The sequence below is a fragment of the Rutilus rutilus genome, assembly GCF_951802725.1.
Source record: "Rutilus rutilus genome assembly, chromosome: 7".
Taxonomy (NCBI): domain Eukaryota; kingdom Metazoa; phylum Chordata; class Actinopteri; order Cypriniformes; family Leuciscidae; genus Rutilus; species Rutilus rutilus.
Genome location: NC_140221.1, coordinates 23,713,126 through 23,737,812, shown reverse-complemented (window position 1 = coordinate 23,737,812; position 24,687 = coordinate 23,713,126). Strand labels below are relative to the sequence as shown.

Below are 24,687 nucleotides of genomic sequence, written 5' to 3'. Positions count from 1 at the left end.
CTGTTAGTTGCTAGGTTACTGTTCCATTCTGTAATTGGCCACTTTGATTGAAATTCCATTAAAAACAAAAGAAGCCCTTCTCAGTTGCTGCCTCCCAATGTTTTGTTTGGGATTGCGTTGATTTGCGGGGACTAAAACGGCTCATAAAAACAGACCGTTTCTCTCCTCTCTTCTGTTTCATCTCTCAAAGATTTCACTCTATTTTTGCACTACTGTCATCTGTGGCAATGCAAAAATATACATAGTCAAATTCATCTTTGAAGTGCAGGCAAATTTTGCTGCCTCTATAGTAATGACGAATTGGTAAAACAAAAAAACTGTCTATAAACAAATCATTCGGAAACTGGCAGTGATTTAGCTGTTGTGGTCTGGTGTCTCATCATGCCTTCACGTCCTATCGGAATTATCGTAAATGTGTCTAGTTAAAAAAATGGCATATGAACGCCCTCTCAAGTCAAAAATTGAATGCGATGAGCTAGTAATCACGACTCAGAAGTGGGAAGTAACTTACTAGGAAATTTCCGATAACACGTGAGGGCAGCATATAAGGCAGGGGTGTCCAAACTCAGTCCTGGAGGGCCACTGTCCTGCAGAGTTTAGCTCCAACCCCAATTAAACACACCTGAACCAGATAATCAGACCTTGATTATCTGGTTCAGGAGTGTTTAATTGGGGTTGGAGCTAAACTCTGCAGGACAGTGGCCCTCCAGGCCCTGGAGGCCCTCCAGGACTGAGTTTGGACACCCCCAGGGGCGTAATTTGTGGGGGGGTTGGGGGGGGAGATAACCCCCCCAATATTTATACCATGATCACATGAAAAATATGCAGAACAAATTTTTTTAACTATATTAAACATTACAACCACCCCAATGTTCAAACCAAATCTACGCCCTTGGACACCCCTGATATAAGGTCTGGCTTGGACGGTTTTCTTAGTCATTTTTGCCATCAAAGTAAACACAGTTTCGTCTCCCTCTAGTGGTACTTTGCCATTCTGTTTCATTTGTAAGTTTCATCTACTGTAGGTGAAAACAAGCTGTCTTAAACCATCAATTCAATAGCCTTTCCTCAAATTACAGTAAACTATTCTTAAAATCTATATGCTGTTTGACAATATCTGACATAGTAACATGTTTATTCATAGTGAATGGTATCCCTTTTGTGAGAAAATGAAAGAAGAAAATTGTGGAAATATTTTATTTTGGTGAACAAAAACACCGCCTTTAATGTAAAGAAATGCGCACAATAGAAGCTTGTTTCCGCCTTAGAATAAAAAAAAATTCTTGAATTCTGACTTTATTCTTGCAATTGCGAGTTTACATCTCGTAATTCTTACTTTTTATCTTAGAATTGTGAGATATAAAGTCAAAATTGCAAGATATAAACTCAATGCTGAGAAAAAATATTACTTATTAAATAAAAGTTTTTTCTTTAAAGTTAAAGTATTACTGGACCATAACCTGCCCCGGACCAGGTCAGCCGTGGAGCATAAATTACTATGGCGATGAACAGTGCTAAAAGCCAAACCACTTTCATAGTGCCTAAAAACCCAGGGCTGGCGCAAACTAAACTGAAACATACCTGGCTAGCCACCTAAACCGGCTTCATGGTATAGGCCCCTGGACTGAAGTTGACACTCTCCCGGGCAGCTGTTCTTTATTTGATTCATTCGCCATTCATTTTAGTGATGTGAGTTGAGGTCCGACTCTAAGAATTGGTTCAAAAACGATTCATTGGCGCTTTTACATACATTTCAAGTTCAGTTTGTTTCACCCCCATATTAAGCTAATAAAAGCATACATCTATTTAGAAAATAAATATAATTATATAATATTTACATAAAACAAATACTAGAGGCTAATGAAGTAACCCAACCGAACATATTTTTCCGGTCAGTCAAATCCTAGGTTCACTCCAAATACATCGGTTCTCTGAATATCACGAAAAATACCACTCTCAGACCGTCCTATACAATACATCAACAAAATGCTCAGTCCAGATTTGTGAACCAGTTCAATAGATTCATTAAAAAGATCCGACTCAAATAAAAGACTCGTTCACGAAACAGACATCGCTAACTTCCGGTCAGCTGATCTCGAATCATCGGTGTTTGCAAACAAATGTACTGTGGCTTCATGCCTGCACCGTCCAGGCAGTGACACCGCACACACCGCCGCGGTCATGGGAGAAAATGATGAAAGCGAAATAATCGAGCACCACGATGACGAGGAAATGGAGAAGAGACGGAAACCGAGGAATCACTCGAATTCCTTCCTGGAGAGCTTGTCGTCGTCGGAGAAGGAGGGACACAGCAGCACGCAGTCCTCACACCGCCTGCTCGCCTACAGTGATGCGCTCATCTCCATCATCGCCACTGTCATGGTGAGGGGAACTCACAGAGAGCCTGCTGCTGCTGCAGACGAAAAACATGGGACTTGAATTTAATGTCTTGAATGCACATTTAGATCGTATATGACAAACCGCTGACATTTTCTGTAACTCGCCTGTTCTCTTGGATCCCTTAAAATCATTGGTTTATAAAACATATGCATGGAAAAAACGCCCTAAACGTGTCATGAATTTTTGTATTCACAGATACTGCCTGTTTCTCATACAAAATTTCAGGATAATGAGGTAAAACAACATGTTATAATATTGCCTTCAAGTGACAGTTAACCCCCCCACCCCCCAAATGAAAATTCAGTTATCATTTACAAACCCTCATGTTGATCTAATACTTATGGCTTTATCTCTTTTGTGGAACAAAGTATATTGTCTTGTACATGTACAGTATGTTCAAGAGAAGAAAGTAAGTCAAATGGGTTTAGATCAACATGAGGGTGTATAACTCATTTTAGGGTGAGCTGTTCCTTTAAGACAAAATGCAAATGTAAAACAATTTGTTGTATGTTTATCTCCTACTGATATGATCGCTCTATACTCAGGAACTGAAACAGAGTATTCAGTCTTTGCTCACCACCAAGGTTGCCGTCTACTTGATGACTTTTTTGATTGTCACTGTTGCTTGGGCTGCACATATCCGGTGAGAGCATTCAAGCGCTACAGTCTATCAAGTAATAACATCATGTAACTGCTCGTATTATTCATTTGCATAGAGATTTCATTTAAGTATTTGTCTTCAGGTTGTTTCAAGTCATTGAACGCATTGATGACACACTTGCACTGCTTAACCTGGTGAGAACACACACAAAAAAGTATTGCCTAAACTTTACAAGAATAATAAATGTAAATTAGCTGCATATTAGTTTAACTTTTCAACATCTCATTTCTATTCTATTTCAGGCATGTATGATGCTTATAACCTTTCTACCATACACAGTGAGTCATACCACTCATGTTTGAAAGATTTCTTAGTTCAGCACAATTTGATGACATTGTACTTCCCTTTTGCCTCCTTTTATATTTTATAAGGGAAATAAAGTGATGTCTCTGCCTGTTCATGATTGATTCATTATCTTCTCATAGTTCTCTCTCATGGCAATGTTCCCTAATTATATTCATGGCATCCTCCTCTTCTGTGCTTGTGTCATGGTGATCGGTTTAATTCAGGTGAGAACGTGTGCATGTGCTGAACAACATTACCAGCATAAGAATCTCCATTATTTTGAACACTGTTTGGTTTTTACTGTCATATGTTTTTGTGTGTGTCTCCGTCCGTAGTGCTTGATTGTCTTTTATGGATTCAGCCATCCTTTCCTCCTCAATGACCAGATCCAAATGTCTGAAAATCAGGCTTATTACAAGCAGCACATCCTCAAAGTCATCATGAAGGTTCCGATCATGTGCCTGTTCGCCAGCATTTTTTCAGTTATCTTCTTCCAATTGGTATGTAAATTTATCTATATATAACATTTACTTATATAGAATATTATGCAGTATATATCATTTTTTATAAGTAAAATTTTTTACCTTAAAACAATTTATATATAAACAGTAGAATTAATTATTTGTATTTATATATTTTTCCCTTGGTAGTCCTACGTCATTTTGGCTATTGTCATATTCCTGCCCTACATCTCTGAGTGTTTAAAATGGATCCGGAATAAAACCATTGGTGGTGAGATCAAAATGTCACAACACTTCACTCTCTTATTCTTACATTGGATAGGTGTTTTGTTGTCATTGTTTTACTATACACTACTGTTCAAATGTTTGGGGTTGGCTCAGTGTTTTCTGAAAGAAAATATCCTGAAAAAAAGTTATGATAACCAAGAGTAATGTTAATTTTGTTCATTTAAGTTCCTTTACTATAAGTTTCTAATTCTCACCAAGGCTGTATTCAAAAAAAAAAAAAAAAAGACAAAAACAGTATTATTGTGAAATATTATTACAATTTAAAGCAATGTTTTTCTATGTGAATAGATTTTAAAATGTAATTTATTCCTGTGATGGTAAAGCTGAATTTTCAGCATCATTACTTCAGTGTCACATGATCCTTCAGAAATCAGTGTAATATGCTGATTTGCTGCTCTAAAAGCATTTTTTTAATGTTAAAAACAGTTGTGCTGCTTAATATTTATGTGGAAACCATGATGCATTTTTTCAGGATACTTTGATAAACAAAGTTCAAAAGAATAGCATTTATTTTAAATAGGATCTTTTGTAACATTATAAATGTCTACTGTCACTTTTGGTCAATATATAATGCATCCTAAATAAAATGATTAAAGGGATACTTCACCGATTAGCATTAAGCTTTGTATCGGTAGAAACCCGGTAGTATTTTCGAATGACCGTGCTTCCCTCCTTCATGTCCCCCTGAGACGAGAGATTCCTGTATTATGTGTCTGGAGAAAAAAAAACTCTGATGACGCAAAAATCTTAATTTTGCGTCATCTGAGGCTTTTTTGTCCAGAGGCTAGAGACTACAGCCAGTAGTAGGAGCTAGATCCGCATGTTTTCAACCCGTCCGTAAGTGGGTGGGATCTCACGATAAAACGGCGTCTTTTCAGTTTCGAGTCAACTAATAGCCTAGTTGTATCATTTCTTCCAATACCGCCCTCTGTAACTGGTAGGCGTGGCTCGGGAGTGGCCTCGTAGGGCAGCGAAGTGCATTCTGGGAGTTGTTGTCTTTCATCCGCATGAGCCAAAAATAATTTTTCGGGCTTTTCTCCGTCTAGAAGGCGCCAACTTCTAAATAATTTCACATTTCTACTACATAAATTACCCAATTTAAATACACATTCATCTTTCCAGCGGTGAAATATCCCTTTAATTTCTTTTAAAAAAATCTTACTGATCCCAAACTTTTGAAAGGTTATGTAATTGTAATCTGCATTATATCATGTTTTCTATAAACTCAGGTCAGGTGGAAGACAGTCCAGATTCAATGCTCTTCTACACGTATCAGCCCAGTGAACCTTTGAGTAAAGAGCGAGTGGAGGCGTTCAGTGATGGGGTGTATGCAATCGTAGCCACACTGCTCATCTTAGACATTTGGTTTGTATTTTACTATCCTCCAAAGGTAATATGACAGTTTACGATGTAGTCAGCAGCACTGGCTTTGTCATTGCTCTATTGGACAGGCTACTAGTTTTGTAACAGCATCAAAGTTGGCACAAAGCTTTGTTAAAGGGATAGTTCACTAAAAAAAATAATTCTGTCATTAATTCCTCACCCTCATGTCGTTCCAAACCCGCAAGACGTTCTTTTATCTTTGGAACACAAATTAAGGTATTTTTAATGAAATCTGAGAGATTTATGTCCTTCCATTGGCGGCTACGCAATTGACACTTATGGCGCTTTTCCATTACCAGTACCAGCTCAACTCGACTTGCTTTTCGCCGTTTTCCATTGCAGATAGTACCTGGTCGTCATAGCGACGCCGCAGGAAACTGCCGTGACGTAATCTTCTACGCGACCCACACACACAGGACAATGGAGGAAATCGCGTATGGCGCGTGCAATGATGACGCAGTGAATAGTGACGATTCTCTCTGACCAATCAGCAGTCTGCCGTGTTTTCACGTCACAAGTAGTATCGCCTCAGCTCGCTCAGAACCTCGCCGGAGGTGATATGAAAAAAAGTACGTGGAAGCAGGTACAGGTACAACTTTTACACAGTGGAAAACCAAACAAAGGCGAGTCGAGGCGAGCTGGTACTGTGTAGTGGAAAAGCCCATTAGACGCTTCAAAAAGTTCATAAAGAGATCATAAAACTAATCCATATGAATTGAGCGGTTTAGTCCAAATTTTCTGAAGAGCCACGATCTCTTTATATGATGAACAGATTGAATTTAGGCTTTTATTCACATATAAACATTGATCAGCGAACATAAACAGAAGCTCAACCGCACCTGCTTGATGCGCGAGAGCAAATCTCTTGCTGAAGCTCAAACGTGCTGCGTAACACGAGAATGAACCTCATTGGTTCTTGCAGAAGCTCAAACGTGCTGCGTAACACGAGAATGAACCTCATTGGTTCTTGCAGAAGCTCAAACATGCTGCGTAACACGAGAATGAACCTCACTGGTTCTTGCAGAAGCTCAAACATGCTGCGTAACACGAGAATGAACCTCATTGGTTCTTGCAGAAGCTCAAACATGCTGCGTAACACGAGAATGAACCTCACTGGTTCTTGCAGAAGCTCAAACATGCTGCGTAACACGAGAATGAACCTCACTGGTTCTTGCAGAAGCTCAAACATGCTGCGTAACACGAGAATGAACCTCATTGGTTCTTGCTGAAGCTCAAACGTGCTGCGTAACACGAGAATGAACCTCATTGGTTCTTGCAGAAGCTCAAACGTGCTGCGTAACACGAGAATGAACCTCATTGGTTCTTGCAGAAGCTCAAACGTGCTGCGTAACACGAGAATGAACCTCATTGGTTCTTGCAGAAGCTCAAACGTGCTGCGTAACACGAGAATGAACCTCATTGGTTCTTGCAGAAGCTCAAACGTGCTGCGTAACACGAGAATGAACCTCATTGGTTCTTGCAGAAGCTCAAACGTGCTGCGTAACACGAGAATGAACCTCATTGGTTCTTGCAGAAGCTCAAACGTGCTGCGTAACACGAAAATTAACCTCTCATTGGTTCTCGCACATCAAGTGAACATGCTTGAGCTTTCGTTTACTACAACTAATGTTTGAGTTTGATGAATTTTTATATGTGAATAAAAGCCTAAATTCAACCTGTTCATGATGTAAAAGCAATCTCAGAAAATTTTGACTAAACCACTCAATTCATATGGATTAGTTTTCGATCTGTGGTTGTTTTGAAGTGGTTGTTTTGTAGCTGTCAATGGAAGGACAAAAAAAACTCTCCGATTTCATCAAAAAAATTCGTACGGGTTTGGAATGACATGAGGGTGAGGAATTAATGACAGAATTGTCATTATTGGGTGAACTATCCCTTTAGTGTCTAAGTAGATTTGAGAACTTAATAAACTGTCTGTTTACACAGTGAAGACAACGTGCCTGATCCGTCTGTGGTGAAGAAGCAGTTTAACAACAGCCTCATTGCTGCGCTTCAGGAGTACGGCCCCGAGTACCTGGCCTACTTCGGTTCCTACGCCACCGTCGGGCTGCTTTGGTTCGTTCATCACTCTCTCTTCCTGCACGTGACCAAGGCCACGCGCCTCATGGGCCTCTTCAACACGTTCTCCCTGGCCTTTGTGGGTGGCCTGCCCCTCGCCTACCAGCTCACGCACGAGTTTCCCAGAGGCTCCCGCAATGAGCTGGAGGCCGTGCAGATCAGCTGCGTCATCATCTTCTTCGCAGGTCTGTTCCAGCTAGCGATGTGGGTGGTGGCGCTTTTCACGGAGCGCGAGACGTTGCACCCGTACGTGCGCTACGGCGGTCGAGACCACACCTTTATGCTGGCCAAGCTCTCGCTCTACCCCTGCGTGGCCCTCGGGACATTCTTCCTCACCTGCATCCTGAGCCGCTTCAGCGCGCCCATCTTTCACATGATGGAGATAGGTGTACCGTTCGCTTTTCTGTTACTGAGGCTTCTGGTCCGTGTGGCGCTGGCGCTACTCAGATGGCTCTTCTGCTCTGCAAGGAATGATTTGGACAGCGTTCCAGTAGAGGAAGAGGACTTACGGTTGCCTGTTACTGATGTACTGACTTAGTGAACGGAGAAGAAGAAAACATCTCAATGTTTGACCTAAGATCAAGGTTAGGCTAGCTTTCCAGCGCCATTGTTTATAATTAATGCTGCAACTGACAGCTTTGTGCTGTAGAAGGCATCCGTATGGGTCAGATCTCTCCAGTTATTTAGTGTAATAGACAGTGGAAGTGATTGATGTAGTGTGATAAGCGCTTGGTCTTCATCATGATGAGTCTTCAATGTCGTAACAGTGGTCTGCGGAGGGCGGAAGAGATTTGTTTTCTCCTTACAGAAATGCACTAAAGTTTTTCAGCATCTTACAGTTTTTATTAGCATGCTAAAACATTGTCTTTGTTTTTTGTTCATATTTGAATGTGAATTAAGTTACCTAAAGGGTTTCACTTAATTCAAACAGTAAGATCTACAAAAAGAACTACTGAGTTTTTAAGACCAGGATAAGTGGTTAGGTTGGTTTTAGAATGATTTTTTTATTTGTTAATTATTTTGACTTTTGTACTTAACTTCTTGCAATGTTAATATGATCATATATAAAGAGCTGGAGTTGGGAGAAGAGTAGATTTGCATAGTCTTTTTTTAGGTGGCTTCCTATTCTAATGGAGCTATGGTTCAGTTCTCGGCTGGTTCTGGTGGCAGAAATCGTTCATACAGCTGCATAAACATCCAAAACATCATGCATTAGGTTGAGGTGAATGCACTGTCAATGTTTTGCAATGCTCTAAAAAAATCTTCTGTTCATTTTGTGTGGCAATGAAACCAGTGATGCACCTTAGATTAAATAATGAAGTCGCCGTTGCACTTTACAGTCTGATCTGGATGGAACAGGTAGAGATCATGAAAATCAAGATGTATAAGCCATTATAAGATGTTTTTTGTTTGTGGTGTTTGAGATTACTTTTGGTTTGTATTTCATCTAAATGTTAACATACTGACTGCAAGATGTTAAATGTAAAATGCACTTGTCCAACATTTCAATTGCTATTTCAAGTGGTTGTTGTTGATTATTCTACTTTTCTTCACATTAACAGTCTGCTTTAGTTTTGGGAATATCAACAAAGATTGAGAATAAACACTCGATTGCTGCTTGCAGAAATACTGTACTTGTGGTGGAAAACTGAAATCATGTAATAAATGTGACCACAGTGAGAGTAGGTCAAAAGTTTATTCACCAAGTGTAGCATTGCAATAATAATAGTAACAGTAATATAATAATAATTCTTACTTTTTCCCAGTATTGCCCATTATTCTTCTGGTAAATATCTATTACTGAAAACTTAGATTTATATTTAAAAAAAAAAAAATCTGAAAATCAAACAGACATAAATAAAGGTTCCCATTTTTTAAAACAATGAATAACACAAACCGTGATAAGTAATTTGAAACCCATTTTCTGCTAAGCTTCTGAACAGGATAAGCTTGCACAATATTATATATTGGTAACATGATAAATTGTACAGCAGCTCTCAAAAACTAAAATTCTAATACAATTGTGACATCCACAAAATAAGCTATAGCCACCTTTCTCTGTTTGGTCTGATAGGATTCATATTTCTATAAACACAACATTCTCACATGACTGCAAAATGTCTACAGGACAGCAGACGTGAACGAAAGAAACATGTAAACCGATTGCAGACAGGAATGAATAAGGTAAGGGGTCATAATATATATATATGGGGGGCTTTGCAATACACACAACTGGTCCAAAACAACACTACTGAGTCCATGATGTGCAATTAGGGCAAAGTTTTTTTTTTTTTTACAAATCCTCTTGTTGGATCTTAATTTTTAACTTAAAGCCCGAAAAAAGTTACAATAACCAAGAGTAATGTTAATTGTTCTTTTAAGTGCCTTTAACTACTATAAATACCCAATTTATTCAGTTGGTTTATTAATTGTTAAAGGGATTTTTTTTTTTTTTTTTTGATTTTTTTTGTTAGGTTGTAGTATTTGACAAATGTTAATCATTGTGTTATATTTAAGTTTTTGTTTTTGTTTTTCACAGCATAATTGACAGTGCTTTGGTACACATTTGTTTGGTAAAGAATTCTGAAAGATTTCACTTAATTAAATGAACATGAAAATTCAGGTTTTTAAAAACAAGAGCAGCTAAAAACAATATTGCAGGGAAGATAATGTAAAAACAAATTAAAAACAAAAAGCATATAAACAACTTAACATTTTCTGTAAATTTAAGCACATTTAATTTTTTTTTTTTTTCAGATATTAGATATCTGCTCAAAAAAGCACCAGTGCTTTTTGATATTAAAACCTGAAAAGCTAATTGAAAACAGTTCAAAGTGAATCTTTCGACTCATGTAGATACAGTGCAACTAAAACGAATGGTCACTTAGGGGAACAGTAGATTACCTTCTCAAAAAGGCAGTTTCTCCCCCAAAAACAACCCGTTCAAGTTATTCTCCACCCATAGAGAAGTTTAGCCATGCTGGATTGGAAGACAAGTCGAGGTCTTCTTGCATATCATTTTCATAACTTACTATAATATAGAATATGTTAAGCCTTATATATTATTGTAATGTATTATCTCTCACTATATTTGATCTAGTATATCATATATATGTACAATAATACATATGATGATATGTACACACACACAAGTGAGTTACTCTAGCACTCACACAAACACCCTCAGTAATGTGGAATGGAAAAAGCAGTAACAGTAGGACTTACGGACATGCTTCGGTTTTAGACTCACTGTTTTCCAATGCTTTAAGTTTAGGACCCCTGTTATAAATCAAGCTCATTTAAATGTTAACTATGAGAATAATGGCATCTCACCTAAAGTCACCACCATGAGTTATTGCATTCGCAAAGCAAATCATACACTCATATATCAGGCCACAGCCGCTATCAAAATCAGAACAATGATGTCACTCCGCTGAAGCGCCTTTCTTGTAGTGCTATACATTCACTTACCATGTGCTTGGATCTTTCGTTTTGCATGTTTGTTGTTGATTGGAAGACCTCTGATGTTGATTTGCCAAACAGTGACTCGGGTCAAGAGAACCGTGTCGCCCTCTTGTGGTTAAGTCTGTAATGGGTTAATAGTGAGAGTTTAGTTTGCAGCAGACGTCACACTCTCTTATCGTACGGGAGCTCCTGCGGTCGGTTGGGAGTGTGCTCTTGTGATCACAGTCATGAGTGAATGTTTGCAGAGTTCAACAGGACATGAACTGTTTTTGTCTGCTGTGGACTGGAGGAGTTGTCCGTCATTGGGCTTCCTCCACAGCAGGGGGCAGCATGCCCCTTTCTCGCAAGTGATTGCGCAGCGTGTTGAAGATGCTGAGTTGCTGTTCTGGTTGCAGGACGAGCAACTGCTGTAAGACCTTACTGGGATTCGGCCCCCTGGGGAAGAGAACAACGACCATCAAAATAGTGTCAAACATGCTTCATTACATTTCAGTGCTGATATCTAAATCAAAATGCTAAACAACAATACAGTTACATTTGCAAAATATCAGAAGTGAAAACATCTACATTTTGGTTCTTTAAAAAAAATTACAAATATCTTTATCATGACAACTTTCAGAAGATTTTTTGCATGGTAATGGATATGACAATGTTATATATGTATTTGGTCTTAGCGGAATAGATCTGCTGCTGCTGATATTGCAGCAGTTGATTATTTCTGTTGTAGATTATTGCTGCTGCAACAGACCAAATACAGGGATTTTTCCGGATCTTATGAAGTCACAATGTTACTCATTTAAATAATCCGCACTAGAGGATGACACGGGAGTGGATTTTCACTCCTGTCCCGCCCCACTCCCATAGAAAGAAATCTTGTCCCGTCCCACTCCCAGACCAAAGTTTAAAAAATAATCCCATCCCATCCCGCTCCTGGTAAATTGACTCCCAGTCCCATCCCGCTCCTGTTTAAACTGACTCCCGCTCCTGTACCGCTCCCATATATTTTTTTCTTCAATTAGTGTTTAGTTAATACATACAGGGGTGCAAACACATGTATGGTCAAAAAAAAGAGAGGTAATCGAAGCCCTCGTCCCGCGGCAAATATCCAGATACTACATTGCCACCATCCCCAACCCACCCCTATAGGCACATAGAGTCAAATGAAATTTAGAAAAACTATCTTGCACTTCTTCTTCTTGCTTTACTGCTACTTCCTGAAAACAATTTCACCTGATGATTTGAATAGCTCTTTTTGTAAAGAATTAATAATTCTAGGATGATTGGGGTAATTGTGTAGGGTAGGCCTAGTGCATCTGCATAGAAACTAATAAACATAATACAAATATAAATACAATAAAACACAAATACACGTATACACAATAAAACAGAAATAAAGCAGTGCTTTATGTTTTTCAGGTAAATTAACTGTATTAAATATTAATACAGTTTATCTTTTGACAAAACATGATTTTTCTCTTTCTCTTTTGTTGTTTGATTAACTTTGGTGACACAAACAGCTGCAGGTATATTGGGTGCTGTCCCTTTAAGACGAATGCACGTATCTAATACCGGTAATGACACGCATCCGTTTTATTTTGACTGCGTTTACGGGGAAACTCGTTGAGACGGACACTGGCTTATTTTTTCGTGCACATGTCTGTTCAAACACAAATAGATAAGAAAGAAAAGGGAATTCGGTGTTCACGAACTTCACGTGCTGTCTGCGACTGCGTGGCTCTGTGCGCCGACAGACCATCTACATTTGGATGTTAAACATAATATATATAAGTTAGCCAATATATATATATAGGGGCAATATTTGAAAATCGATAATTAGGCCTATTTTTTAAATTACAATTATATATGCATTTGTCAAAACCGAGAGACTTTCAAGCATCAAAATGTAATTTATTAATATGTATTTGCGCCTTCAATTTTGTCTGAAAACTTCCAACACTCTTGCGTGTCGCGTGAAAAATAGGCGTCGGTTGCGGTTCTATTTCTAGCACGCGGTTTCGGCGCGGCTCGAGAAGTGTGTGTGTCACGCAGGTATTGTGCTCTAACACAAGCTCTAACCAGTTAACATGAAAGCCGACATAAAAACGGACACTCCACGCCACGCAGAGAGAAATGTGATGCAGTGGCAGATCCAGAGTGAGACAGAAACACTAGTGGTTCACGCTTGCGCACATAGGCTACTGCTGGTTTGGCGCGCAGTGTTCTGATTCGCTTATTTCCTATATTTACTTGTTGGTGGACGCAATCCAGAATTACTGTTGGTTAAATTATAATCAGTTTTCAGTTATTTTTTAATTGCGTTACATTGTAGGCGTATTAAAAGGAAACTACAAAATGGTGCATTTACTTTTTTCTTTTTTTGTCATCTTTGCTATTGGTTGATTCCCGCTCCCATCTGCTCCCGTTAACCATTTATCCTGTACCGTCCAAATCCCGTGATTAATAGCAAAGATGACTCCCATCCTGCAGGAATCCCACGGGAATCCCGTGACCCATGGGATTCCCGAAAAAATGTCAGCCTCTAATCCGCACCCACAGAATACTGGGGAGGCATGGCTGAGCTGCGCTAGAGATGAAGGCCCTGTCCAAAATGGCACACTTCATGCACTTTCGGTCTTGTGGACTTACAATGGCTGCCGCGTGTCCGTTAAGTCCATGAGGCCGTAGTGTGTCCCATTTGTCATTTTAGGTTTCACAAGGGTGCTCGCGGTCGATATGCGCCCTCGATGCGCACTTTTGCCGAGCCCGCACTGATGGGGGCTCCGCAGCAGACTTCTTCCCGAAAGTCAAAGTGGCGTTATGTCACGAAAGTGTGGACTCGTAGGAAGACCGCGAGTGCTTAGGGTGCCATTTGGGACAGGGCCGAAGAGTGTTGCTGCTATGTCGAAGAGACGCTTTTTTTCCCACCCCGGTTCCAAAACCCCTTTGTTTGGCGGACAAACTTAAGAGTGGTTAAAATGTATTTTGAATGCTGTTCCTGAACATTGTAATGTAACCCCAACATTTATCTGTGAGCTGCTCATTTTATGGAAAACAGCTTATTTCTGTAGCTTTTGTAAGCTCTCGCTTCTGTAAGACGGTTCACCGCTCCTCAGGAAAATTAACCATACTGTTTGTATTACCTTAGTTTTCCGACAAATATCACAATTAAATGGTGGATAACATCGAATCTATAATGTATAAAAATGACTAAAAACTACTCTGAAATGTCCTGTGAAATCCGTGCTTGCAAAGTCTGTACATGAAATCAGTTCTGCATGATCCTCTTGTTCGTTAACATTGTCAGGGTCTGAATCGAGCTCGAATTGGTTTGAAATTGAGTGACGCCATCCTTAATATTTACACTAGAGCAGAACTTGCAGTTATGGAGGGGCGAGAGATTTCCAGAACACGCGCTAAGCGTTGCCAATCACCACACACTGGGCCAGCTAACCAATCACAGCACATTTCATATTCAGGGTCTTCATCGAAACAGGACTTGGACGGCACGTTTGAGACAGACTAGGGAGAGAGGTGCTCTAATAATGTAAAATGTTTAAAATAAAGCGTTTTTTTGTACAATCGAACATGGAAACATTCTAGTACACCCCAAAAACAAAATCAAGACTCCGTAAAAGGGCATAATAGGACCCCTTTAAATGTTGAGCAGCAAGTCTAGCTGCAGATGCGACAGGAACCAATCAGCTTGTGCCAAGTAGTAAACGACGTAAATGTCATCAGTTTGCATTAAGGACCCATCAGCCTGGACCCATCTAGAGTTTCATGACAGAACTTGGTATTTATGTGACCTGCTCCAAGATTTCCCTGTCCCACAGTGTGAATTAATGGTGTGATAAAAAACAGAACTTAAAAAAAAAAAAAAGTAATAAAGTAGATAACATAATAAAATAGAAAATATTTTTGCAAAATATACAAAACTAAGAAGCTGTACAGTGTAATAAAATATAAATATTTATTAATATTCTTTTTTGTTTGTTTATACATAATTTCTACCACAAACCAATGCCAAGACAAGATAACGTAAATGTTGGATTAGACTATTCTTTAAAAATTAGTGCATAAAACTCACAATGTGCTCAAATTGATGGACCAGGTCACATATTTGTCTTATTGACAATGGAATTATTTAACTGAGGAGTCTCAACAGATGGTTCGATGGACGTTTTGTATTTCTTTGATTTGAATTGCTTGTGTCACTTAAATCAGGAGGGATCAGACTATCTTGTATAGCTTGATTCAACCACTGTATTATGATGAAGGTAATAGAAAGTAACAGCCCACTGATGAGTAAATCTATTTTATTTATTGGATAAAGCCCAAGTTTACACACATTTGGCACTTGGTCTGTTGATTTTGGACCCTGTGTTTAATTAAATTATTTTTATTGTCAAACTTCCAGTTTCATTTATTTTATGGATTTGTATAGGTAATATTGTTTCGAAATAATAAATTATAACCAAATGAGTTAAGAGGTCACCTGACATCCTCACCTGATAAAACTTGCTATGTAAACATGAACGAACGTTGCCATCAGATACTGACAGTCAAAACGATCCATTATTCCACCATGACCAGGAATGGTGTCCGCAAAGTCCTACAACATGAAAAAACACAAGCTCACATTGTAGCGGTCACTCCAAGTAGGTAAAGACTGTGTAAAGACACAAATTCAAGGGTTTATGTGTGACTTCGGCTGAACGTGAACTAACTTTGATCTTGAAAGCTCGCTTGAAGCCACTGGCAAAGAATCCACCAAATGGTCCGATCAGAGAGGCGAACGAAGAGAGTGCAATACTGTGGATCTGAAATGGGTAAAGGTTCACCGTTTTCTGCAGACACAAGAAAGATGTAGATCATCAGCCAATACAACAATCATTTTGTAACATTCATGTTTATTTATCACTTCAAAGGATTCAGGAATAAAACAACCCCTCCCAAATATTATGCATTAAGCAGAGCTTTATTAACTGTTACAGTATGAAGTTTTGCCCTGTCCAGTGCTCACCCATCTAACTGCATTCTGCACCACTGCAGGAAGTGTGTATTCCTGCATCATGAACAGATTTGAGGGCTCACACTCTACTGCAAAGCGGTTTGTCTCGCTGTTGTATTCCACTGGACAAACAAAGTACTGGTACTGGGATAGCAGGTAGGCAAACTGGAAAAAGGGGAAGACATCAAGGTTTTAGTAGTCATATCTTGAGGGTTAAGTGTGCATATGACAGTTGTTGGTGTTGCTTACAGGTCTAATGGTGACTTACAAAGAAACTTAAGACCACTGTTGCAAAGAATCCCCCAATAAATCCTTCCCAGGTCTTCTTCGGGGAAAGCTGATAGAGAGCAAAGAGGGTTGAAATAAGATCATTTTTATCCACAATGCATGAATTTATGGAAAATGTACTCATCATTTCAGAAAATTAAGGCATGAAACATCTACCATATAAATATCACAGGTTTACCTTAATCAGTGGTGTTCTTCCAAAAAAGAAGCCAAACAGGTAGGCCATGATGTCATTACAGATCACAATAGAGATGGGAACAATAAACCTAAAGAACAAATTATAGTTTTATTTTACAAACACATACTGTAGGAGAGAAGAAACTATGCAGTGAACAACAAAGTATAAAGAAACAAGGGAGAGAAGAAAGTTCACGTTCATTTAATTTTTTTAGAGAATTATCAATAACTAAAACATGTTAACTTGTTAACTAAAACATGAACAACTATGAACAGAAATGAGTACTGTACACTGCTCTCCCTTGAGCGGCCAGATATGTTCTCATGCGAAACATCAGGAAACAAAGGAATGTAGCTTGAAAAACTTAAGTAGGAATGAGGTGAAACCTCAGACAGGTCTGTCAGGTCAGGTGGGCTTACCAGATCATTCCCTCAAACAGGTTCTGAATAACCAGATGTGACTGAGTCACCACAATCAACAAGGTCACATGGGTCCAAGCAAACTGGAATGGCAAGCACAAACACACACACACAATGGCCACCCACATACATACAGACACACACACACACAAACTCAGAGTGAACAGTTGAAATGTTGTCTATTCACTAAAACAATGATGATATATAATGCAACACGTCTCAACACAATCACAGCATGATTTATTATGTGTTGATAAACAATTTTAAATCTCAAATGTTAATTAAAAAGACTGTGCTAAGACTACAAAATAAAACAAACTGGTCTAAATACTTGACTACTAATTGTTAAAGCAAATTTGGCTCGAACAAAAAGTATTTTGTTGCCTTGTGGCAGTTGATGATGTGTTATGGGTGTTACTCACACTCACAAAGAAAATGACATTTTGCTGACATCAGTAGTTTAAGTGAAGTAAGCACAGTTTATGCCTATTATTAGAGTTCCTGAACTGCTGTGGCTGGACTCAACCCAGAAGCCCAACACTGTTTGCATGTCCTGAAGATGACTAGTGTTAATGTTTTTGGTAGGCTTGAATTCAGGCTTGGGGGTTGTGTGTGTGTCAATAAAAAACAGCATCAGAGCGATCATTGCCATTGTCACGATGCTAAGTGTGCGTCTTGTTTTCAGTTGGCTTTATGAAACACCATCTTTAGAGTGCAATGAAAACATCAATCACAATTAATTATGCAAATAAATGCAAGAAAGAAGACAAATTCAGTATGCAAATATGGCAATGGCATAATCACTGCTGTTGCTTTTTTTAAAATTCTAAAATAAATAAAATAAAATAAAATCATTCCGCAAAGAGACATTAAACTGATCAAACTGTAGAGATATTTATGATATTTCAAACAAGTGCTGTTCTTTTGAACAATCAAAGAACTGAAAATTCAGCTGTGTCATCACAGGAATACATTTAAAAAAAAGAAAATAGCTATTTTGAATTGTAATAATATTTCACAATATTACTGTTTTTTATTGTATTTTTATCAAATAAATGCAGCCTTTGTGAGCATAAGAGACTTCTTTTAAAAACATTTAAAAAAAAATCTTACAAACCCCAAACTTTTGAAAAATACAGTAGTCAACATTTAAAGTGGATCAAACCCTTTCATCAAAGTTATACACGAATTTTGAACAATACCCGTTCTTGTCTTTGATGAACTTTTTTGATCCACTTCAAATGTTGACTAATGTAGTTTTTTTTTATAAATCAGCACCTAATATAAATACATTTTAACATATTTTGAAATACTTTCACAACACCCAAGATATCTGAATATGAACTAACTATACAGAAATATTTTTAAATGTGATATGACGACATGTGACTAGTGAGTATCTAATTGTCCAGCGTATGAGATGCACATGACTGTGAATGGAATGGACAGTTTAGTTCTGGCTGGCACAGAAAAGACTGATACACACCATATAAAACTGCAGGCGGTAATGCTTCTTCACTAAACTCAGTACAAACATGCAGAAACCTGTAAAAAGCAAAAAACATGCAGTTAATTTCCTAAAATACAGGAGGAATTATAAATCTGATCACGGTTTACTGTATCATTCTGTTTTCAGCATTAACAGTTTTTTCATCAGTATAGAGTTATTATAAGTTTAATTTTGTTTTGGAAACATTCCATATCACTGTTATGACAGAAGCACTACACAACATTATGGCATATTTTGTTTTCATACATCTACAAAATACTAGAACAAACACACTGAGTTATTCTTTATTCTGTATAATGTGATTTATATAATTATACTCAAGGCTCTCACTAATATGCAGGGGTCTTGATGATAACCATTAAGAGGTGTTGGAGAGAAAGCAAGGTTTAGTGAAAATAAAAATGACTGCAGTGCTACAGCTTCCAACATGCTGTGCAGATTTATGGCCATAACAGAGGCAGAGGTAAATGCGCCTTTGGTCCTGGGTATGAACACACATTTACATCTACTTTTGCAGCAGTGACTTTGTCGCAGCCCTAAGCTTGTCCAAACTCTTTTTGAATTTGTGGAGTTCATGCAGAGTGATGCTGTCATTAAAGCAAAAGGGTGACACACCAAATACACTGCCCAGCCAAAAAAAAAAAAAGTCACTGTTCAGATTTAAATAGGCAAATGCTTAAGAGTCAATGTTTGGACCATTGTTGCAGTGATTATTATGTTCCTAGCATGTTATATGTTTGGCAACAGTTCTTCTAACCCTAATTGATGGAGTGTGTAGCTTTTCATTTCTTAAACAACCATGTTGGAACTTGGAAGACACATCATGGCCATATACCAGATGACAACGACAAGATTCACCAGGCTCAAATTGTAAAAGAATGGTTGGGAGGGAGCATAAATAATACTTTGCTAATATCTTGTATTGACAATGCAAGAGTCAAGTCCTCTATAAAGTCAACTCCAGCACATCCCAAAGACTTTCAATGAATTTAAAGTCTGGATTCAAAGGTGCTAATTCACGTGTGAAAATGATTACCATGCTCCCTCCCAATCATTCTTTCACAATTTGACATTTGACACTGAATCTTGTCATTGTCATCCTGAAATATGGCCATGATGTTAAACATGGTTGTTTAAGAAATTAAAAGCTACACACTGTCACACTCCATCAATTAGGGTTAGAAGAACTGTTGCCAAACATATAACATGCTAGAAACATAACAATCACTGCAATAATGATCCAATCATAGACTCTTAAGCATTTGCCTATTTAAATCCAAACAGCGACTTGTTTTTTGGCCTGGCAGTGTTCAATTGTCTTTATTAAATGTTTTACTTAAATAGTTGCGGTGCTCAAGGTTGTGCTATATTGTGAATATACTGTACACTACCTTTCAAAGGTTTGGGGTCTGTAAGATTTTTGTTCTCACCAAGGCTGCATTTGTTTGATCAAAATACTACAAAATCAGTGATATTGTGAAATCTTTTTACAATTTAAAATAACTATTTTAACATATTTTAAAATGTAATTCATTCCTGTGATGGCAAAGATCCTACAGAAATCATTCTAATATGCTGACTTCCCAGCAAACACATTTGCGTTGTGGCAACGTCTGTGGCACGTTGCATTTCTGCTATGGCAACGTTGCTGTCTACGTGCTCGCAACATTGTAACAACGTAGAATTGTAAGATGCGCCAGGGCTGTATCAACGTTGTTGCGCGACATTCAGCAAATGAGAGACGACATTCTGGCCATTTTTATTTATTTTTATTTTATGCTAGATATAGATATCCCCCATTTAGCATTTTTTGTGGTTAATTTTGAATTAGTCATATGTTAAAAAATTATATACTTTTTAAATATTGTTTATCCCTATTATTATTTAGGTTACCTAATTCAACTTTAACTTTTTTTTTCTCTGTGCGTTTCCAAAAAAAAAAAAAAGAAAAAAAAAAAAAAGGAAAAAGCATTAACGTGCAATAAGTAGGCTATGCGCTGAAATCAATTACTCATCATTAAAGTCATTCAGCTTCATATTTTTGGCATAAAGTTAAATATTTGTCATACCTGACCAGAAGATGTTCAAATAAATGTGACTGTCACATTAGACAAGGAAGTTGTAGGTTGTGTTTGAATAATTATGTATCTTATTTAGCTGAGGTCAATTAAACTGAGGTCAATCCAATTCTCACGTATGGATTGCTCGATGAAGAATGAGAGACGGCCCAACGGTCAGTTGAAATTTAAAAGGCTGATTTTCGCGCTTCAGGGCAGTGACGAGTACATATGTCGTCCAGTGGTTGTCCAGACACCCTAGGCACAACCTTAAGCAATGGCCCTGAACGGTGGTTCAATGTCAACATTGTGACAACGCTGTAACAACCTTCACCACACAACGTAGTTATAGCAACCTTTTGGCCATGTTGTTAAAACGTTGTTATAAGGTTGGGAACGTTGTGCCAACGTTCTGTGTTTGCTGGGTTGGTTGCTCAAGTAACATTTCTTATTATTATCAATGTTGAAATGGATGTTGTTCTGCTTGATATTTTTGTGGAAATGTATTTTTGTGAATATTTTCAAAAGAACTTTCATTTAAAATAGGAATATTTTGTTACATTATAAATGTGCTTGACCAATTTAATGTATCCTTGCTGGATTTAAGTATTCATTTATTTAAAAAATAATAATTACTGACCCCAAACCTTTAAACAATAGTGTAGAAGCAGCTCAATAGCTTGTTGGCAAAGAAGAACAGCATATTCACATGTTGAAGCATTTGTAAATGTGACCAAGCATGTATCTCTCATGAAGTCATTTCATAAAAGCAATGCTTTGAATATCATTCAGAATATAATAAATTATGGAAAAAAGCTAATTGTGGACTATGGGCTTTTGACCTAGAGTCATAAAAGTCTCTGATTGTCTCCTTGGAGTGTTTTATGCGAACTTTCGGTTACACTCACCTGCCAAATAGACTGCAAAAGAAATAAACCGATGATAACGCACAAGGAACTGCAAAGGTTCCTCCCTTTGGACGAGTGCGCCAAAATAATCAGCCACTGTCTCTCCATAAAAGAAGTAGTTCACACAAATCAAGAAGTACCTGAAATACAAGGTGCATTTGTGTCAAGATCTGACTATTTGAGTGAAAGACACATATTTGACAGAAACTGTGTTGTGTTTTAACAATAAATGGCCCATTTCTTCTGCTTGGCTGTCATCTTGATTTGTTTGGACAAAGCCTGCAGGTGGGGCGTACTTTATGCTAGGTTCCAACATGGAAGTGCACTTTGCTCAATTCCAGTTAATCACTACTTTATCTATGACAAAAGGTGACTGGTAAAACGTGAGAGAGTGGGTGTATGTTTGTTTGTAGTTGAGTGTTTGTACATGAATGTAAAGTACATAGAACAGTGAGAAGGGGGAAAGGGTGGAGAGATAGTGAGAAGAGAAGCTTTAAACGGTGCCTTGTCTGCATTTTACTTACCAGCTTAGAGTCCTGAACCACGGCAGATCATAGGAATGGTAAACTCTGTAGCCAATGGTTATAATTTCATGAAAACACTTGATTTGAACACCCATAACCTATAAAAAAGAATTGTGTAAAAAAAATGTTGTATTTTGAGTCAAACATCGTTTTAAAATCACTGCATTGATTGATTCATATTGACTTTTAATTGAAAATATCTACATATGTCAGTTTAAGTAAGGTTATAAATGAGCTAAATGGCCCAAAGGGTTTGTGGGATGGCAGCTAGGATGTTGTGTAAATGCTTTGTCTAGGAACCACACATGCTGGCTAGCCAGTGGTCAGTGTGTCAGTCATGTTAATTTAATTTTATGTGGTACACATATGGTTTGTACTCATACTTACCACAAATATAAGCATAATGGGTCCCAAATAGATAATGAGGAAGAAGCCAATGATCATTGTCATTGATAATATGCCTCTTATCCACCAGTTCTTCCACCTGCAGAGTAATTCATAAAAACATATGTGCATGAGGAATCAACAGTTGAATCAAAACTACAGAATCAACAGTTAAACCAAAACTGCAGAATCAAGACACTAAAAGCCAGTGAAAGAGGTGGAAATTAAGCTGAGTAAAATGTTAAACTGATGACCCAGTGGTTTTCCTCAAATGTAGGTGTGTTAAACTGCATGAAATGGCACGAACAGAATGATGTATTGTTTAACAAAACAATGATTTCAGTTTGATTTAAGCTTCCACTGTTGATCACTGAAGTTGTATTTTTGATGTCCTGAGATTTCTGAGAACAAAACGGATGAGATCGATTTATGCTGATGGCGCCATAAATGTAATAAATGAGGCTCCATGAGAGATGTGAATTCTTCGTTTTCTGGCCCAGAGTGTAATAAACTGTTTGCAGGTGCCACAACTCATGAATGCCGCTGAAAATAATGAGGAGATTTGTCAATGGAGAGGAAGAGAAAGGGGAGGGAGAGGGAAAAAAGCGCAGCATCATCACAAAGCGTAGCCAGGCGCCGGCATTCAGGCATGTCGCCCTGCATTGGATCAGCGCTTCTGCGGTCTTTTAAAGAGACTGCAGCAAATCCCACCAACAGAGCAGCCAAATTGAAGAGGATTAGGAGCGTTTTACCCACTGACCTACACCCTAACCTCATCTGCATATTAAATATCACTAGAGTCTGTCTTATTGATCAGAATCAAAGTGAATAGCTGAGCAATACGACGTTCTGTAAGGTTATGTGTCTGCTTTTAAAAGATTAACTGGATACATTTTTACAAGGTTCTTATTTTACAAAAAAATCCATCATATGTGGATAGGATTGTTTTAAGAGAATATTACTGCACTGGTTTCCTTTTTCCCAGCAAAAACAGGTTCAACTAGTTAGTGAGACCTTAGAGACTCATAGTTGCCCGTGCGTATTGTGTTGGGGCCTAAACGTACATAATGCTGACATAGACTGTTTGGGGAGTTGCTCATGTGCTCAGTGTCACTGGGTACCTAGATGACAAGCCCTCCAGGGCTTTGTTGAGACACTGTGGAGTGTTATCTGTGGGAGGTGGCATGTCTGGTGTGTCCGCTTTGGAGTCGCCCTCCATTTCTCCTTCCCCTTCACCGGGAAAAGCAAGCCTGTCGTCTCCATCTGCCTCCTGCAGTGTGCAAACACACACACAGTGAGAACATTTTTATATAAACTAGATATTTCATGCACTTCAGGGCAGATAATTATATTTTGCTAAATTATCATTTTGAATCGCCAGAAGTAAAAAGCTCAACGTAGGCTATAAACAAACTACAACACGGTTAAATTATTTCAAATTCGCTAAGCTTTCGACAACTCTTTCAGTCTTTATTTTTAAACCATTTTCCCTATGATGACGTTTAAAGTCCCCGATAACCTCTGTAGTCCCATTTAGCCACTTGTTAGCTATTCATTTTCAAGACGAGTAAAAACTTTTTAAAAAAACGTGACAATATCCTGAGCTTGTGTTAAAGTCAATCGACTTTAAATCGACTATTTTTGACTGTCAAAATGCCGGCGGACACAGCTACAGTGAGCAAAATCTTTCTTTTTAGTAAACTCGGTGTACACAAACAATGTTCTCAATGCTCAAGTTCATGTGTAGAGCCCCTGGTGATATTTGAGCAAAGTTTCATGTTGTATAGAGCCTCCTTAGTGTTTTAAAAATAGTGATTTTTGATGCTATCATAAAAGTGCCCCATTCACTCCCAATTCACAAGGCATTTTAACCTAAAACGGAAATACGGTCAAAAAAAAGTGGCGTTTCCATTCTAATTATGCTTTTAAACGAAAGTTTGCCTCGGGTAGATTAACAAAAAAGCCTAGGTTGCATTTTGGTGAGAGTTACCCTTTAACCACAGACCTTATTACAGGCATTTAACCAAAAACCCATTGACTTCAAGACGACGGAAGCGCAAGTGCTAAAATGTTAACTCATTTCCGGGATTTGGCATACAAAAATACGTCCCTCCAGCACTTTATTGCATGCTGCAGTTTCCCCCATTCATAGCAATACGGATGAACTTGAATCATGGTCTTGAGCATTAAATAGTCTTTGGTTGCATCTTATGTTGTTTTTTATGAATCCCACCATGAACATTGCCTTTTTAAGATGAATGTTAAGTCATGTCTCTCTGTATGTCTGCAGTAGGGCAGCAACAACTAAACGATAAAATCGATAATAATCAATAATGAAAATAATCAACAACGAATTTGATTATCGATTAGTCGATAGACGCTGTGC

At 38.2% G+C, this 24,687-nt stretch overlaps 2 protein-coding genes across 2 annotated transcripts in view; one reads left to right on the top strand and one right to left on the bottom strand.

The window, feature by feature from the left end:
* Nucleotides 1–2,046: 2,046 nt before the first annotated feature.
* On the top strand, nucleotides 2,047–9,258 carry tmem175 (transmembrane protein 175). The gene is made up of 10 exons (XM_084413521.1): nucleotides 2,047–2,382; nucleotides 2,596–2,634; nucleotides 2,946–3,043; nucleotides 3,144–3,195; nucleotides 3,304–3,339; nucleotides 3,487–3,570; nucleotides 3,682–3,846; nucleotides 3,997–4,078; nucleotides 5,325–5,460; nucleotides 7,426–9,258. Exons 1-10 carry the CDS (start codon nucleotides 2,182–2,184, stop codon nucleotides 8,093–8,095), a joined length of 1,563 nt encoding a protein of 520 aa, XP_084269647.1. The 5' UTR covers nucleotides 2,047–2,181; the 3' UTR covers nucleotides 8,096–9,258.
* Nucleotides 9,259–9,936: 678 nt separating this feature from the next.
* cds1 (CDP-diacylglycerol synthase (phosphatidate cytidylyltransferase) 1) overlaps nucleotides 9,937–24,687 on the bottom strand; it is a 29,117-nt gene continuing 14,366 nt past the window's right edge. The window contains exons 2-13 of the mRNA XM_084413522.1: nucleotides 23,423–23,571; nucleotides 22,305–22,401; nucleotides 21,918–22,015; nucleotides 21,394–21,533; nucleotides 18,405–18,463; nucleotides 16,919–17,001; nucleotides 16,500–16,587; nucleotides 16,302–16,370; nucleotides 16,046–16,198; nucleotides 15,750–15,869; nucleotides 15,531–15,634; nucleotides 9,937–11,457 (exon numbers count right to left, since the gene is read on the bottom strand). Of these exons, the coding sequence (XP_084269648.1) occupies nucleotides 11,322–11,457; nucleotides 15,531–15,634; nucleotides 15,750–15,869; nucleotides 16,046–16,198; nucleotides 16,302–16,370; nucleotides 16,500–16,587; nucleotides 16,919–17,001; nucleotides 18,405–18,463; nucleotides 21,394–21,533; nucleotides 21,918–22,015; nucleotides 22,305–22,401; nucleotides 23,423–23,571 (1,296 nt within the window). The 3' untranslated portion in view covers nucleotides 9,937–11,321. The remainder of the gene's footprint in view (nucleotides 11,458–15,530; nucleotides 15,635–15,749; nucleotides 15,870–16,045; nucleotides 16,199–16,301; nucleotides 16,371–16,499; nucleotides 16,588–16,918; nucleotides 17,002–18,404; nucleotides 18,464–21,393; nucleotides 21,534–21,917; nucleotides 22,016–22,304; nucleotides 22,402–23,422; nucleotides 23,572–24,687) is intronic.